The 18,517-nt window shown below is 46.5% G+C and overlaps 1 protein-coding gene across 1 annotated transcript; it reads right to left on the minus strand.

Annotated features, from left to right (window-relative positions):
* Nucleotides 1-735: 735 nt before the first annotated feature.
* DNAJC11 (DnaJ heat shock protein family (Hsp40) member C11) lies at nucleotides 736-18,453 on the minus strand. Its single transcript, XM_063177102.1, has 16 exons — nucleotides 18,338-18,453; nucleotides 14,871-15,000; nucleotides 14,395-14,468; nucleotides 13,101-13,202; nucleotides 8,992-9,120; nucleotides 8,333-8,455; nucleotides 7,406-7,479; nucleotides 6,309-6,498; nucleotides 5,271-5,356; nucleotides 4,710-4,826; nucleotides 3,595-3,750; nucleotides 3,408-3,477; nucleotides 3,227-3,284; nucleotides 2,458-2,600; nucleotides 1,900-2,029; nucleotides 736-1,316 (listed from the first exon to the last, which is right to left on the minus strand). Exons 1-16 carry the CDS (start codon nucleotides 18,407-18,409, stop codon nucleotides 1,291-1,293), a joined length of 1,680 nt encoding a protein of 559 aa, XP_063033172.1. The 5' UTR covers nucleotides 18,410-18,453; the 3' UTR covers nucleotides 736-1,290.
* Nucleotides 18,454-18,517: the final 64 nt, after the last annotated feature.

The raw sequence follows: 18,517 nt of genomic DNA on the forward strand, positions 1-18,517 counted from the left end.
TATGAACTTGTTTTTTCCAGGGGAAAGCATTTCTTTTGGAAATCTCATTCTCCTGGTGCAGTGACCTGAGCACAGAGAACCACAGCTGCACAGAACAGGGGCCAGGTCCATGTCAGGAAAGGAGTTATGGCAGGAGTTGTTGAAAGCAACTCTGCACTGCCAAGACATGGATGTTTTCCCCTCTGCTGTCACCCATGAGCAATGAAAGCTGCTCTGGACTTAGCCAGAGCAAAACTATGATCAAGGAACAGCCACCACGATTCCTTGTCTCTCTGCAAAAGCCTCAGATGTGCTGATGTACCCAGTGTGTAGCAGATTCTACAAAGTGCTGTTTCCAGCTGCTGTATCACCAGCCCAGGACTGCCCTTCTGCTGGAAATCCCTGCCAGGGCTTCTAGGCAAGATAAAGCCAATGGATCTATGCTGTAACTGCTGCTTTTCAGAAAGAGCAGATGAGTGTTACATTTTCAGCTCTTAATCCATTTGGCCTCTCTCCTCACTTTGGTATGGCTTACTTTATGAACTACATTTATTTTTACTAGAAATAAATCAGATGGGAAGAGATAGTTGCAGCATCAGAATCAAATGAAATTAATTGCCGTCCTTCTCCCTCACTTTTCTCTTTTCTGGAAATCCTTGACAATACATGGTTGTGGGTGGCAGAAGAATTAATAAAACTATGATACACCGTGTCCTTGTCTGGAAGAGCAGTGTTGGAAATGAGCAGCTGGACAGATTGGTGCTGAAGAGATCAATATTACTTCAAAAGGCAAATTCATTCATATTTAAGCACATACTTTTCTTAACAAGTGCATTTCAAACACAGATTTGAGATTGAAACAATCACTGACCTCTCTCCAGAAGTATTTGCACAGAGGATTTCCAGGAGGTGGCCAGAGAACTGAAATTCCCCTCAGGAGAAGGAAGAAGGTGTGTTACCTACCCCAGGAAGGACGTGGAGGAGTGAGAAGAACAGGTCTTCATCCCTGCTGAGTGCCAGGAGAGAAGTGTGAGTGCAGGAAGCTGGGAGCAGGAGGCCCTGAGCCCCTGCAGAAAGCACTGTGCACTCAGAGTCACGCTGCTTTATTGGGTACCGAGCCACAACTCAGATATTGCCTGGGAGCCGCCTGCAGCAGCAGGGTCTGTCCTTTCGTCCCTAACAGAACCAGCAGGACACCTCCTGCTGTACAGACAGTAAAAATAAAAGTGTCTCTGTTCAAACTGGCAGCGTCCGGGGGAGGTTTTGCAGTTTCTGTGGAGCCAGGTACCGTGGGGGACGCGCGTTCCCGGATTAGCCGTCGGCATCGATCCTGTGAGCTGCGGGGAGAACAAGGAACTGTACCAAGGACAGGCAGCAACACTTCTGGCTGCTAATTAGACACAACTCAAACAAACCTCCCATGCACTTCTGGAAGCTGTTGGATGTGCTGCTCACACTGGGCAGGGAGCTGGTCTAGAGCAAACAGAGGTCTGTGCCCTTGAGCCAACCCACCAGAGCCACAGGAGTGCCAGTAAAAGTTGCCACAAGCAGATAATAGTTTCACAGAGCTATTCCAGCAGGGAAAATATTTTGGTCAGATAATTGGGGACAAGGAAGAAATCTGACTCAGGCCTTCATACATCAAATTCAGTCCCCAAATGTCCACCAAGTGCTGCAAACTGCACAGAAGGACACTGGCACCTGTGGGAGGCCTCTGCTTCCACCCACGATTAGAGATACAGACTAGCTGGTACAAACAGCTGCAGAGCTGCTGCTGAGGTCTTTTGGGCCTTACTCCAGAGGCAAGCCATGATCAGCCCATTCCAGTTCTGAACCCCAGTTCTGTGTGCTTCACCACAGAGCTGAAGCAGTCCATTTCTGGTTTCCCAAGGAAGATGCTGGGCAGTCTGTGCTACTCACATTGCTTTGGTATCCTAAGGGCCTCATTGTCAGCTGACATCACCTGGTGCAGAACTCCTCGGAACTGATAAAGCACTTTCAAACTCTTCTCCTCACCCACACAGGGGTCATAGAAGCCTGGCAGCCCAGCCTTGAACCAGAGAAGGACAGACTGAGCATCAGGGAATGGACTTTCACAGCTCTCCAGCTTGGCCAAAAACATTTATTACTGCCAAGGACAACGTATCATAAAGGAAAAAAAAAAATAAAAGGAGTTTTGCTGCCAGCAAGTTAAGACACTGGGGAATCATTTACACAAGTTTTTGGTGCATAAAAGTAAACCAGGGGGTTGGCAAATTTCAAGGTCTGTAGCACCCACTGTCCCACTGGCACTGGAAAAGCCCCAAGAAACAAAAGTTCCTGGAAGTTTGTAATAAATACTTGGTAGGTAAATGGCATCTGTGAATTGATGCAGAGCCACTAGAGAGATACCCTGGCAGGACACCACATGGTTCAAACAAAATTCTGGGCCACACATTTGAGTCCCTGAATCTGGGCATTGACAGAACATTTACTTACCTTGGAGGCCTCTGTAAGGATGAGTTTAGAGTCCTTCACCAAGCACTGCAGAGGCACAGTCACATCTATAACCTTCACCTTCTCATTCTTCCTGCTGTTGTCGTTAACAAACTTCCCATACCAGGCATTCACTACAATCAGACCTGCATTTCCCAGGAAATCACAACTGTGATGGAAGGCTTCCACTGACAAAAAGACCATCCCAGCATTTTGTCTTGCTTTCAGTGAGATCTAATTCTCCTAGCCTGGACCCACACTTCCCAACAAAGAACAGCACTTTTCTTGGGTGTTTGTTAGTAACCTTGAGCACTAGAATGGAGTGACAGGACCTCAGTGTCACACTGATGTGACAGTCCAAGTGGATTTCAGTTCACTTTGGAACATTCTGTAGAAAACTGCTAGTTACCATAAGAGACCAGATTCCCATTATGATCCAGGAGCAAACCATGTAAGGGAGAAATCAGTGAAAGCTGAATTTCAGACATCAACTTTTGCACCTTTTTATAGACACATCTCTCTCTGGGGAAGAGGTAATTCCAGACTGTTGTCTTCAGTCTGTTGATCCACTTCACACCATGTCCCAAGATAATATTCTGTGATCCCTCCTAAGCTCAGGCACCTGAAGCTGAGTCATAATGGGGCTCCCCCACTATGGGCACAGCAGCAATTAAGCTGCACTTCATCAGGAGAGGGAATGAAGAAACAACACCTTTGCATTGTTCCTTCTTCTGTCCAAATTTATATAACAAGTAAATGATATAATTTTTACCCATTCTGGCTTCCTCTGCTTCAATTATCCTTCGGACTGACTCCTGCATTAACCGGACCTGTCACGACACAAATGGCAGAGCAGAAATCACACAGGGTCACACACTGTGCCCAAAGGAGAATGGTCCAGAGTGAAAAGAGTTTCCTTTCACTAAGGGGACTGAGTTACAAGAAAGACTCACTGCTGCTTCAGCCTCCTGTTTCTTCTGTAGGATGTCACTGGCTGTGCTCTCCCGCTGCTTCTCCAGCTCCCTGGCAGAAGGAAGGCAGAGCTGGGATTCAGGCAGAAACTGGCAGGGTCTCCTTACCCACCCCTCAGCCTCACACAAATAAGCCCAAAAAAACTTCCTGAGGAATGTGCAAGCTCACCTCTCCTTCTGTGCCCTGAGGTAGGGTTTGATGACCAGCCTGTGCATGGCAAAGTAGATAACGAGAGGTCCCACGGTGGCATAGAACACAGCACTGGGAAGCAGCTGATCTGTTAGATGGACAGGGAAGAAGTAGGTCTGGCTGGCCCTATTCAGCCTGCAACAAAGAAGAGCAGAGGGATGGTAAGAGGAAAAGCAGAGCTGGATGTGCCTGATGAAGCACACTTAGCAGCAGTGCTTGCTGATGAACCAAAGGGAGATGAATGAGGAGCTCAAAATGTGAAAAGCATGATAAAGTGAAAAAGCCAACGGCAGAAAAGGCAGCTGACACCAGCCAGAGCCAGACTTTGAAGCAGCAGCTCGTGATATACCTGATCATTCTAAAGTTCTTTTTTTAATCTTAGGAGAATTTGCTTGGTCATTAATTTCAACTGAAAAAGGGACGAACATCCTCATGAAAGAAGAGCAAATGCTTCTAGAGAAGGCCTGTGCTCATAACACTGGCATAGGCCTTCAGGGCAGGTGTTTATGAATATTTTTCTGATGTCTGTAACAATATTTATTTTAGAAAACACGAGTTTCCTTGGGCTTGAATTCTTCAGGCCCTTCAGCAGTTTCACACCCCGCCTGTAGCTGGCCCCAGTTCAAGTACAACACAGCACAGGGACACTTAATGAGCTCTGTCCTTCTGTGAACTGCACCTTGTTAATGGTACAATCGCCTGCATTAGGCAATGACAATTCCCTAATTCAAGCATTCACTTGTATACAGCACAATACACATGGAATCCATCTCTACTAACACCTTCAGAAATCTTCCATTCACTTACCAGAGTGCTCCAAATATCAATTTAAGCTGCATTTCAGAATATTCTGATGCACACAAACACACACACACAGCTGGCCCAGTCTGTGAGTCACACCAGTGGAAAGCACCCACTGCTTATGATGGGCTTACAGCTTGCATTAGGGTTGAGGGCAGCTGCACCCTCTCCCAGTGATGTATCAATACACCTGTATTGACCTGGGACTGGCACCTTCCCATCTGAATACTGGAAATAGAATCATGGAGGTTATGGTCAGCATCTGTAATAAAGAGTTGAGATCTTGAACTGACTTGATTTTCAAGGACACTCCTTGAGGAACACCAACGCTGACAGTGGCTCCTAGAACACTGTGCCTGGAGATCTTCCTCTCTGCTCCATACTCCACTATGGTCCCAAAGAAACCCACCCTAGAATGACAGAACCAAGAACTGTTAAGACAGAGAAGACACTTGAATTTCTCTTTACTGAATCCTGTAATTCCCAAACAAGTAAAGCATGGAAATGCATCTGTTTGCAGCAGATGTTGGCCTCTGGAAGATTCACAGTGTACCTCCAAGGTGAGATGAGACCTTCCAGCTTGCTAAGTAGTGAACAAGAACTTCTGGCTTTCTTATGGGGGATGATACAGAGATATCATACACAAGTATCATTAGTTCCACTGAAGTGCAGAGGTACACAGGGCCAAGCCTTCAAGACATTCACTTCAGCATTTACCAGATTTAAAGAGTGAAAAGCAGGCTCCCAAGGGCCACAGAAGCATTTGGTTTGTGTGGAACCTGCAGGCCTACAGCAGCAGGAGAGGACAGAGTCCTCAGGCTGTGAGCAATGTGAATTTCCTCTTGAGCACTTACTTGAGAGAACCTTTCACTCGTGTTTGATCCTCATCCTGAAACTTGTGCTGGTAACTGACCATCATGAAAGAATGGGGGATTCCCAGCTGAAACACAAGAGGCACAAACATATCAGAACATACCCTTGGCCACTGCTGCCTCCCCAATTTCCTTTCTCAACAGAAGCACAAAGCAGTGCTTGCCACTTACAAATTCTGCTGTCCATGTTGTCCTGACCCTACTGTAAGCTGACCCACATCACCTATGACAATGCCAAGAGCTCTGCTCAGCCAAACAGCTGGTGACCTATCTTAGGTCTATCACAAGATACACCAATTGCTTCCTTAACCTGTAATCCCAAGGCAAAATGTCAGAACTCAGCACACCCCTCTGGGTGTCCAGAGTTGCCAGAACCCCTGCCAGAGGGCTCAGAGACCCTGGCACACAGCCCAGAACACCTGGGGGTTTGATTATGACCTGTGGAGCAAATTACTAGCTTTGTATGAAGGCCTGAAAGCCACAGAAATTCAAGTAGTGTAATAATAAAATTATCACTAGGTGCAAAAGTAGATTTTGGGGTTTTTAGAATGGGGGTTTTGGGGACAAGATGGAGGGACTTGGGTGTGTCCAGCTTTTCTTCTTCTTCTCTACCTCCATCTTCTGCTGTGATGTTGGCACTTTGGGATTGGTTTAGAGTAGAAACTCATTGTCTAACATAGGTGATAGGTATTGGAAAGTAATTGTAAACATGTTATATCTAGTTTGTAGTATAAAGAGATAACACTGCCCTGGGGACAGGCAGTGTACCACGAATTGTCCTGCTGAGCAGACCTTGGCTGGACAGGAGAAAAAATTTTATAGATAAGATACAATAAACAACTCTTGAGACTGTGAACTGAAGAACTCCAACTCATTCTTCAAACGTGTGGGCTGAAACAGAGACTTTTCATGTGTCTCAGGCTGCAATAAACAGCAAATTCCGGAGAGCAAAACACTGCCGGGCCAGGCAGGTGAGGCTGCTCTCTCCCACAGGATCCCTGTGCTGCCTGTGGCTCTCACCTGCATTGCCAGGGTGAGGTGGCTGCTTTTGGTGTCCCGGACAATGCTGGTGTTCATGGCTGACTGGATGCCCCACCTCCACTGCAGGTAGCCCATGGTGTTCTTGTCCAGGTTTCGGGCCAGGACCGTGGTGAGGCCGGGGCGGACCCCGCGCGAGGAGAACTGCAGGGCACAGTTTGTGGTGATGAAACTAGAAACATGAGGAAAAATTTGTCAGGGAAAAAAAAAAAAAAAACACAGGCTCCCAGCTGGCTTCAGAGTCTTTCTTGCCCAGGAATTTTTACTGAGTGCCCAGAGACCATCCTGCAAGGCTTTCAGGGAAAAGTAAAAATTAATTCAGACTGCCCTGAGCACAGCAGTGTCCAGAAGAGCAGACTGTGCCCTGGTTTACTGTCTGTGTCCAGGCACCCAGCCTTCCCCTTCCTGCCCTGTGCAGGTAACATCCTGCTCTCTGCAGAACAGCACACTGGGCTGCTGGCACAGAGCAGCCCTGCTATTCAGTAATCCTAAAAACCAGTGCTAAAGCATTCCCCAGGGAACAAGAATCCTGTACAGGCTCTGAGGAATGACAGATGCACTAAATCTGAAAATGTAAACAGAGGGAACCTACATGAGCTCCTATGATGCTCTGACATGTGGCTCCAATCACAGGCCTTACCTTGGATTCTCCTTTGCAACCTGAGACTTCATTTGTGAACAGATATGACACTGGTGGCAAATTTGGCATTATTTTCATCTCCTGTTTTGCTGTCAGAAACTCCCTCTCACACATGGAAGCCTCAAAAGAGTTCCCCATTTCTTGTTCTGTTCCCAGAGCAAACTTCTGTTGCTCTGCCTCAAGTATGATGAATCATGACAAGATCAAATACAAATCTAAGGATGTGGAACACAGACCTTCCTTAACTGGAAATATGAAAAATGAGGGCACCAACACCCAGAAAGAATGCAAGCATTTTGACAACACAAGTATGACCTCAAGTCTGAAGTGTAAACACCTTATTGTGTAGGACAGAAAACTAATCCAAAATTGATGTGGAAGAGATCTCAAGTAATTTAGCTTCTTATTGTGGCATATAAACCATTTTTCTAATATTTACCATCTTGGGGTAAGATTACGAAATATCTTCAACCCAAAGAGAGGTCCATGAAGGTCTCCAGCTCCAAACTCCAACTGTTGGAATACACAGTGCCAGAGTGTTAGAGGAAATCATCCTTTACAACAGTGACAAAGTATGGCACGAGCATCATTTTCATCACAGCTGTTTGACACATGTGAGTGACATTTACCACCTCTTTCAGCACCCTCCCTTCTCTTCAGCTTTGCACTCAGAAGAAGAAAAGGCGTCTCACTGAGTTGGAGCTCACGGGTAAAACAAAGCCAGTTTTGTAAAGCTACAGGTGACTGCTGCTGGCACCTGGGAACGTGGAGAAAACTCTCACAAAAACCCTGATGCAAACCAAAAGCCTTCAGTATGTGAATCTCAACCGAGAGGAAGACTCCCACTCTGCCAAGCTGAGGAAGCAGGCTAGCAGGAGCTCATGTGCAAGAAGGAAGGCACAGGCAGTGCCAGCTGTACCAGCAATGTCATGAGCACCTCAAACACAGCCCAGCTTGCAGGTGCAATGTGGGACCTTCCAGCTGCTCAGATCTGCTGGGGGGCTCAAACTATTTCCCCCATAACTTCTTCCCATGCAAGCAAAGCAGTTTTGGAAGCAAAGGCCAACTATCACACTGCCCTGAAAGGCCTTCTCACAGCACTGTGCCTTCAGACAGAGCAATCAGAAAGACAAGAGACATCAGGTAATAATTCTGTCTGCACAGGTAAAGTCCAAATTGCCAAATGGAGAGGGATGAAAAAAAAAGAAAAAACAAGGCTTTGTCTCAAATTCCTTGAAGAATTAATTTTTCCACATTTTACAGAACATAGAAAATGAGAGATGAACCACAGCTAAAGCTCCCCCCAAAAAAATAGAACATCAAGTAATAGATTGAATATAAAATTGCACAACAGGGGTACTCTTACCTCTCCCCATCCCTTGGCAGATGTCACTCGTCTCAGTGCAAGATTAATTGATCCCCCTCCATTCCCATTCTGGGTGGAAAGGTTTCCAGACAGTATTGCTGTATCTGTGGAAGTCAGGGGTGCCTGAAAAAGGAATATATTGTTTCAAGTACCTCTGATCCCAGTTCACACATTTAGTGCATGTTCTGCCAGGACATAATCACCACTGCAGAGTGTAAATGGTTCTGTAGTCCAACATCAAGCATGGCAAAAAGTCAGATAATTCTTACAGTACCAGATAATTGTGACACCTGTAATGTACCACCTGACCTTGAGCTGTAAACCATTCTCATCTCTCCAGCAGACTAAATTTCTACAATTCTCTGCAAGAGGAAATGCTTCCCATCCTTTTCTTTATGCCCATGCTCAGGACTGGGTGCCATACACTGAACACATCCCATTCAGTGAGAACTGGGCACTGAGCATCTCCCTGCCAGGAGGGCAGGACCAGGTGCCCAAAGGCTCCAGAGCCAACCCAGCATTCTGCTGGCCCCAAGGTGCCTCTTCCCACCTGTGCTGTCCCCCCCAAACCCTGCTGAGAGGCAGGAGCAGAGTGCTGTGTGCTCTGTGCTCTGCACTCACTCACGCCCCGCTCGCACGGCAGAGTTCACCCTCCTCACCTCGATGGACTGGGATATGTGCATTTTGTTGATCTCAATCTGGGGAAAGCTGCTCCCAGGCACATCTTCATACTCCTCATCATAGCGATCAAACAGGTCAGTGGCATCTATTCCCACACTAATTGTTCCCTGAGGGATGACAAGAGAAACAGGCATTCAGCATTAGCAAACATCTGGCATGCACAGAACCATCCCTGGGTATGATTACATTTTTGTGCAGCTTTCCACTGCTCTGCAATTACATTTACCAATCTAAAATGCATTTCCTAATGCACAAAACAAAAGTGAATGATTTCAATATTTCAAAACAGCAATATAAATCATCAAACAGACTGGAGAAAAGGCAGTTTTTCAGCACAAACTCAACTTGCAATCCCAGGAGGTAATTCTTCTATAGTGACACATTACAGAAGCAGGTGGAACACCTTTACACAGCAGGTTTCTTTTTTCCCCACAAATGACTGTTCTCTGTCAGTATTTAAAAGCTGAAATACCATATTCTAGAAATTGATTTTCCTCAATGGAACTTGGACAGAAAACCTCTACAGGCTCCTTCTTATGAGTTACCTGAACCAACTTAGTACTGAACTGTACAATTCACTTGCAATTGACCTTGTTAGCAAAATATTTTGATTTCTTCTTCTAGTTTGTATTTTGTGATCAGAAGGAAGGCTTGAAAAAGACATACTCTTAGCAAGTGGTAAATATTTCTTTTCTCAGACTATAGAAAAACTTATTCCTACAAAAAACTAGGCCACAGCACAATAGCCTGGCTACCTGCTGCTGTGCTCCCTCAGACTAACTGCAGGAGTGTGTTTCTTTGAAAAGAGCACAATTAGGTACTTGTCTGGGTCATATAACTTCAAGAGGCTTTGGAAGCCTTCCCTATGGACCCATCTGACAGCATCCCAGCTCCTATAAAACATATGGATTGCAATAAAAACCCCCCTCTGTGCACAAGCACAGACTGAACTCGGAGCAGTTTGTACATGGAACTCAATAGCTGGGCAGCTACAAACCCCATCCACACTCAGGCCAAGCATGGCTGGAATAAATCTTTATTTCAGTCTGAGGGAGCATTTTTTCCTTGATTGCTCCACTCTAATCAAATGCTGGTCTGTAAATAATGGAAGAATTGCAGAGTCTGACAGGACTGGAACCTTTTCTCTGCCTGGGCTCCCAGGCTATCTATTTGCTGTGGAGATTCCCAGCCTCTTCTCAGTGTTTATTTTCTCACGAAGCAAAAATTGGATAAATATTTTAAAACTGAAAGGTGTGGTTATTTCCAGCTGAATCCTGGAACAGGGGCTGTGCCCCAGCTGGTTACTAACCAGCCTTGGCAGCTGGTGAATTTCAGAGCAATTACATCCATTGTTCTGCATGGTGGTGGCACCAACAACCAGCTTCTGCCCTTCCTGCACTTTCAGGAACCATCTGCAAAGTCACCTTCAAGTGACTCCAGACCCTACAGCTTCTCCAGTTTCAGCCCTCTCCTGTGCCATGCTGCTCCTTGAAACCAGGCCAAAAGAAGAGGGAAGCAATGGAAAACCTCTAACCACCCTGTGAGGGCTCAGTCCTGTGCTAGCAAACACCCATTTGGAGACAATCTTGCTGTACTTGGCTTACTGGTGCCACAATGCTGCACCCTTTGGAAAGATGCACCAAGATCCACATGCATTCCTGAAATTCATTGCACCTCTTTTCTCTAAAACACACTCAAAATGCTAAGATTTCCTTTTTCCCATGTATGAGTTGTACAGCAAATATTCCTCCCAAGGAAAAAAGGAAAACACCTGAACCTCTCCATGAAAATCCACAAGATCTGCTCAGAGGAAAGGAGTGTCTCCCTCTAACTCTTCTGCCTTCCCCTGAGGTCAGAGGTGGACCCTGGGCAGACCCTCCAGCTCCTGCCAAGCAGGTGAAGTCACCCTGGGAGCTCTGTGGATCCTGGCAAGGAAACTGGTTCAGGCACAAGCACAGGAAAAGCAGCAGATGGCAAAGTTAAAAATATTCCCAGAGAACAAGAGCACCCCTATGCCTCCGGATAATGGAGGGGATTTTGCTGCTGCTCCCAGCTCCCACCTGCTCTGAGCATGGAGGAGCTCTCCCCAAAGGAAGGGCAGCAGGACAGAGCTGGAACTCCTGCTCAGGAATCAGTGCTGCCCACACTGCAGCAGCTCAGCAGCTCAGGAAGCAGGAGTGGCACTATGGAACATCAGAGCTGGGATTAAATTTTAAAATCACCTTTATTTGCCAGCCTGTGAAAAGGTAACAGGCATCACTGATGGTATTTGCAGATGTGCCAGGGGAAAATATACTTCCTCCTTACTTTTTACCTAGGGATTTACCTTCAGGAAAGTGATACCTGTAAGTTATGCCAGGCTTTGCCTTGAGGCACTTGTGTTCCTTACATATTGACCTTCCACAGCAGGAAAATAACTGGATTTAATTTCTCCTAACAGGAAGCAGTTCTTCTTAAACCTAGTAATGAACTTTTCAACCCTTCTGCACATCTTTGAAAGCAAAAACAAAGCTCTAAAAGCAAATAGGAGACTCAATTTCAACCCTCCAAATTGCCTACATCTGGTTATTGCTCAACATTTCTGGTTAAAATGCTTTATTTTTGTGAAACTGTTTTATAGAACCGACAAAACGTTGGAAATTTTAAAATAACTTGTGCTCGTGTATGAAATGATCACAGCTGTGCTCCCCAATTCCACGGGAACACTGCCTGGAGAGGCATTTCCATCAGCTGCCAGCCTGCAATTGCTGTAAACACCCAGATGGCTAATTTTATCCCAGGACACAGGCTCACAGTGCAGCTCGCAGCCACGGCAGGGAAAATGTCACATTCCTGCAGCAGGGAGCAGCAGAGTGGGAGATATCCATGCCCCTCTCTGCAAACACCTCTGTGACCCCACTCACCCACACCTCCAGCAGGGAGAGTTTGCCCTGCCTGGCTTGTGGCACACAGAAATCCCTTCCTGCCTGGAATAAAGCTGCCAACAGATACTCACACAACACTTTATGCTTGTTTACCCTTCTAGTACAAAGCAGTTCTTAGTGTCTATAAACTACCCACAGCCTGCAGATCTGGACAGCACAAGTGCTTTGCTAAGAGCAGTGCACATCCAAAGGTGGTGCCAAGGTGAATGTCTCAAAATATTACAGCTCTGCTTAGCTGGATGTTTTCCTTAAGATCCAGTCCTAAGCACCACTGCAATCCCACATCTGTCCACTCAGAAGATATTGTGCTTTTACATTAATGTATGAATTCATTTAGTTAATAGTAAATGCAGCTCTTGGATAATGTTAGTCATTGCATAAGAACCAAGATTTTTGTGATTCAACAAGCTTTGAAACTTCAGTCAGGGACCATCCTGACAAACCCCAGGTTTGCCTCACAAATTCGTCAAGCCAAGAGCCAGCAAAGACACCTCGAGTCTGAGGTATGGATACTCTGGCCAATTGCCATGTCCATCCCAATGGGATGGATTCCTGAGCACCTCTGACCAGCCAAGGTGAGCTGAGGTGAGTCAGACACAGCTCAAACAGACTGAGATGGGAACAGCATCCAGGATGAATCTCACCCTGAGGACACGATCACCCTTTCCAAAACCAGGCACTAACCCTGTTCAGATTGACTTTGCTCACTGTGCTGCTGCCCAGCTGGCTTAGGGATGCTTCAGATTTGTTGCTGGTTTCAAGATGCATTTGAACAGCTCCCTGCATTGTTGTGACACGGCAGCAATGCCAATGGGAAAACCTGTCAGGTAACTGCAGCGAGTTACAATTATTTAGTAAACTTGGAAAGAAATCATAAATATTTCAGTGTTAGGTCTATTTTCTGAAAATTGCTGAACAAGGTATTTTGTCTCAACATGTTTTGCTAAGAGAAGAAGAACATTCAGTAAGGAATTGTTCAAAAAATGAACTGTTTGCCCTATGTTATGCAGAGAAACTGCATAGGCAAAGGAGAGAAAGTCATGCAGCAAGTGCAGACACCTGAGGGGCTCTTTCCTCTGGGCCCTCACCTAGGCTCAGCACCCCCTGCACACTGGTGATAATTACAGACCCACTCCTGAGACCAGGATTAAGTCTTTGCTTACCTTTGGATTAGTTCTCTGCTGCAGTCTCCTTTCTTCCCTCTCCCTCTGCAGACGCTCAAATTCTTCCCTGATTTCAGCTGCAGTTCTCTTTCGTTCCACAACCTGCTCAAAAAACAATGAAAACCAAACCATTATCAGACAGAGGCTGCTCAGGGCATTGCAGTGCTGGGGTTCAGAGCCTTGGGTGCAGGATGCACTAACACACTGCCCCAGCTGCTGAAAGCCAATTTCAACAATCAGAGTTTGGAACCAGGCCAGATCAAAGGGCAAGCATGACAGAAAACCCCATGCCTTGAGAGAACAGAAAATGGTTTTGTTGTTTCCATTTCCTTGACAAAACCAGGGCAAAGAGCTGTCCAACCACAAGTACAAGACACTGCAGTGCAGCTGTAACCCTCAGTGATCCATTAACTGCTCTACCAGGTGTGGACACAAAAATGAAAATAACTGAATGTCTCTGGGCTGAGGTAAATTGATTCCACAAGAGCTGTGTGATTTCAGGCTGTGCTGGTTCACAGCTGCTTACCTGACATGGGTCAGGGAATGAGGGTTTTATATAGGCCCAGTTTTGGAATGGACAGAAAGAGTATTGGATTTGGCTCTCCAAAATAAGATCAAGTCTGCCAAAAGCAGTTAAAAAAATCTGTTTTTCAAAGCATCTGTTACATGCTGGATCTGCTCCACATTTCTAGCAACTGACTCCAAGTTTGACCTTGGTGCTGACCTGGCCCAATACCACAGGATTCTGCTTCAAGCAGCATAGTGCAATCAACCAGGGCTGGCAGAGGCTAGCAAGGGACTCCAGAGCTGGACAGATATGAATGGACAAGTTCTGTTTCCAAGCCCATAAAACCCAACCAAAACTAAACCAAACACATAAAAAAAACCCAGCTCGACCCACCCCAAAAAGCCCAGGAAGAAAAAAGTAATTTCAAACTCAGAAGCTAGTTGATGCTGAAAAAAACAAGTTTTGGATGAAAAAGTTGGGGCTAGATGGACAATAATGACACATTTGTCTCAGATAAAGATGTTGCCTGTCATGGTAATATCCTTCCAGGGAACTCTGAGTGTCAGGTTTATTGTTCTCTTGTCAAGTGCAAAACCAAAGGGTTCTCTGGAAATCCATCATGGTGTTCCAGCAGGGACAGAGAGAGACAGAAATAACTAACCAAGGATGCCTTCAAACCAAGAGGCATTTATTACCAGCCAGGTGTCAGTGCAGCTGATAGAACCATGGCAGATAAGGGTGGGCTTAGTCAAGGCCACTGGCCAGAATGTTCTCAATTTCTCTCACCTCCCAGCCTTCCATCTCCAGTCCTCTCCTCCCATATATGTCATAGATGGCTCTGGTCTGTGGATCACTAAGCACTGCAAATTGAAACCAAAATATAAGAACTTGCTAGAAATGGAGACCACGGCCAGGTGACAGGGAACAGAACCCAGAGATGCAGCAGTTCATCAATACAATATTAAATGATATCTCTACTTGAAGCTTTTCAGCCTTTATTCTCCTATGGAAGAGGTCTTCAGAAGTAAGGGAAGTGATGAGAAGACCATTTACAACATGCAGGAGGTAAGACAGACACTCCACATCTCATTCCCTGCAGCATTTATATGGCATTTCCCCTCTGACATATGGTACAGCAGCAGGAAACAGCGTTGGTAATTATCACCAAATTTAATTATTACTTCGCAATAATAAATACCTTCAAAAAGCATGAAGACACAGCTTTCCTAGAACCCCCCTACAAAGCTCAGCCTCCCCCTGACCTTCATAGGCTTGGTGGACAAGGTTGAAGAGACGCTCAGCCTGGCTCTTGAGCTCGGGGTCGCGGTGCTTGTCGGGGTGGTAGAGCATGCACAGCCGGCGGTACGCCGCCTTCAGCTCCTCCTGGGAGGCCTGTGGAAACCACCAACAATCAGCAAGGACAGCCAAGGCCACTGCCAAAAGGCCACTCTCAAAATCAGTCCTGGAAGGGAAGTCTGTCAGCTGTTACGTTGCATCAATTTGGACTAAAATCAAAACCGGGTTATTGGTTCGCTACGTACGTTAATAAAATATTCAATTATCACACCAGGATTGTCCACGCTATCTGTAGTGCAACAAGGCACCTCATCAGTACATAATCAGGTATAAAAAATTATGTAAAAACCCCACCATTCATGTTCAGACTAGTTGTATTAGGCAACCACCTAATACAGGTATTAGGTAATTGCCTAATACAACTATATAATACAGGTACTATAGTTGTATATAGTTTTATCAGTTGCCTAATACATATATAATACAGGTATTATAGTTGTATATAGTTCTATTAGTTGCCTAACACAACTATATAATACAGGTGTTATAATTGTATATAGTTTATTAGTTGCCTAATACAACTGTATAATACAGGTATTGCCCTCCAAATCAGAAGAGCAGGAAAAAGCAAAGTCATCTCAGATAAAAATATATAAATCCAGAGATGTACAACAAATTCTACTCATATTTCAATCTTAACCCTCAAGAGGACATTGTAACTATCCAAAAGCACAGCTGTAAAGGTAAGAAATGTAAAGCCATGGTTCTGCTCTCATCTCAGCACCTGCCCTGTGCTCCCCACTGTGCTCCCCAGCAGGGTCTGTGCTGTGCTGTGAAGGAGGAAGGTGCCTCATCTGCCCACAAATCCACAGACAAGTAACCATGAGAACAGTCTGTCACCACACACAAATGAACCTGCCCTTGTCCTTTACTGCAACCCTGGCCTCCTTCCAAGGACAGGGATGGCTCTTTCAGAATCAATAGGGAAAAACCCCTGCTCCTTCCATTACCATCTCCCAGCAGTGTTATTTTTGGACTCTAGAGAGCCTTGGTAATCTCCCCTCTCTCACCTCACCCTGCTACATCCCTTGCATTGCAGTTCCCGTTCATGCCCATTCCTTGGAGATTGCTTAACAAACGACTTTTCAGAAGTGCAGTTGCTAAAATCAACAAGAACTTCCCCCAGGCAGAGCTTGGAAGAGCCCAACCATCCAGTTCCCAAACTGTCCAGGCAAGAACCAGTTCCTGGGCACAGGAAGCCATTCCAGGAGGAACATCCAGAGTAAAATAACCAAGACCTGATGGTCCAGGCTGTCCCCAGGGGCTGCCCCAGTCAGGACCCAGTGCAGTCAGTGAGAGGGGCACTCAGAAGTGGATTTATAGACACAAATTTCATTTACTGTTGACACCCTTTGAGAAGCAAAGCTGACACAGGTTCCTAGCTTTCACTGGGGATATAAAGTTCCTAAAAGGTAATTTCTTGAAGTAACATCTTTTTCACCACTTGTGGCAAAGGAGGGTTTCCATCACAAAAACACACTCGTGTTACAACGCCAGGAATCCGTCTGGATTTGAGGACAGCTCAGAATGTTTTTTCTGCACATTTGTATTGTTCCTTGTTATTGTTTTGAAATGATACAGCAAAAGGGGAGCTGCCAAATTTGCTGGTCCCAAGACAGAAAGGACAGCTACAATTAAGCTTATTTCTTTTTACTACCTTGTGCTTTCTCAGATATCAAATTTAAACTCGACTGGGAAGGCAGGGGAACATATAGCCCCAAAATGGCATTTTTAAATCAAATTAATGATAAATGGTTTAATGTGCTATTGATTATATAATAGAAATGAGCAGGTTCATTTTTCATAAATGCCATGTTCAATAAAATGTTAGATTGGGCATTTCATCATCACTGAGTAGTTTGGGTCATTGGTTCAATATTCCACGAGCAACAGCCTCTTCAAAACCACTAAAGAAACCCTGACATAGTTTTTAGGCTGCCAGGAAATGCAGTCACAAATAACAGCATGCAAGTTACATTTTTATTACCAAAACTCTGGTCGACACTGAAAGGTCTCATTTAAGGTCTCAAACACAGCACCGTGTTTTTAGCAGGCTAACATGTCTGAAAGATGAATCATTCACACACACACAGAGCAATTCCTGCTCACAGGATCCTGCCTCCACGGGGTCACTGCAGCTCCAAGCCACATCACCCTGTGTCAGCACCCAGACATGCTGCTCACCACTTCCACTACAGGACAGTACTGCTGAAAATAATTAGCAATAATCAACAAAGCACCCACTCCTCTCTGTTGGAATTACTCCCTTGCAGACCCCTTTGATTCACTTTCCAGCTCCCTGCTGTACAAAACCTGAATGTCCTGCTCTGGAACCTGGCTAAGTTAACCATTAAACCTTCCCCAGCAGTCACAACCCCTGCGCGGTTCCCAGCTCTGTTTTAACCTCTGCACGCTGCTGACGTTTTGGAGGGGAATTACGAAAGCTCCCAAGGAATGTCCAAGCGTGGCCTTGCCGGCTTTAAACCAGACAAGGGCTTGATTTCTTTTAAAAAAGGAGCTCAGCATCAGAGAGTTCTGCAAACAGCGTGACCATCACACGCTGTTCCTTCGGGAATGCAGCCGATTCCTACACACGAGGCACAGGGGACTGTCCCTGCAGCTCAGGGGCTGCCAGGAGCTCCAAAGGGAATTCTTCCAAGCTCTCAGACTGAATCGCTTCCAAGTCTGGATATCCTATTGCACGGAGCAGGGGTGGTTCAATACGAGCCTTGTCCAGCTACAATGGCCACACCCAGGCTGATGGACTGGATGGGCTTTTTATACATATTTATACACACACAAATATATATATATATAACAGCTATATTACAGCACAGTTTCTGCATCCAGATCTTTGCAGATCTGCCTAATAATAACCATAAAAAAAGCGGTGATCTCCCAATAATTCCAAACTGTTCCAGTGCAACAAACTCGCACCAATAAATACCCATCTATTCTTAAAAGTGAAGTCAAGGATTCTCGATCCTTTTTTTGGCGGGATAAACGTTTAGCAGAAATCCTTGGCTGTTTCCAAACTGGAGAGGTTCGGGAAGCCTCCCCAGCCGTGCCCCAGGGGACGCGGGTGTGCGCGGCGTGCGCGGAGCTGCACCAGGAGCGCCCCGGCAGCGCCCAGACCGCCGCAATTCGGAGCAAACCCCGCATTTCCCGGCCTCAGCGGGCGCTCCCCCGACTCACCCAACCGGGAGCCCCGCGGCCCGGCCCGAGCTCTCCCGCCCCGCCGCCAGCAGCAGCGGCAGCAGCCCGGCCCGTGCGGAGGACACGCCGCAGGGGCGCCGCTCCCGCCGGGCGCACACGAGGGTCTGGCCTCACCCCGCCCGGCCCCGCGCGGCCCCGCGCGGCCCCGCGGCCGCACCTCACGGCGCACGTTCAGCAGCCCGTAGTAGTCCTCGTTGTCCGGCGCCTCCTCGCCCAAGGCCGCCGCCATCGTCCCGACCTCTCACCCCGCGCCGCGCGCTGCGGCGCCCCCTGGCGGCCCGGCGGTCCGGCCGCCCGCGCACGCGCGATGGCACCGCCCCCGTCCTGCCCGTTCCCC

Source organism: Melospiza melodia, chromosome 26 (assembly GCF_035770615.1).
Source record: "Melospiza melodia melodia isolate bMelMel2 chromosome 26, bMelMel2.pri, whole genome shotgun sequence".
NCBI lineage: Eukaryota > Metazoa > Chordata > Aves > Passeriformes > Passerellidae > Melospiza > Melospiza melodia.

Coding starts and splice junctions, on each gene's coding strand:
- DNAJC11 (XM_063177102.1), bottom strand. CDS start 18,409: ATGGCGGCGGCCTTGGGCGAGGAGGCGCCGGACAACGAGGACTACTAC. Junction 8,456..8,991: donor ACATATCCCAGTCCATCGAG/GTGAGGAGGGTG, acceptor TTCCTTTTTCAG/GCACCCCTGACTTCCACAGA. Junction 2,601..3,226: donor AGCAGAGGAAGCCAGAATGG/GTAAAAATTATA, acceptor TGGGAAATGCAG/GTCTGATTGTAGTGAATGCC.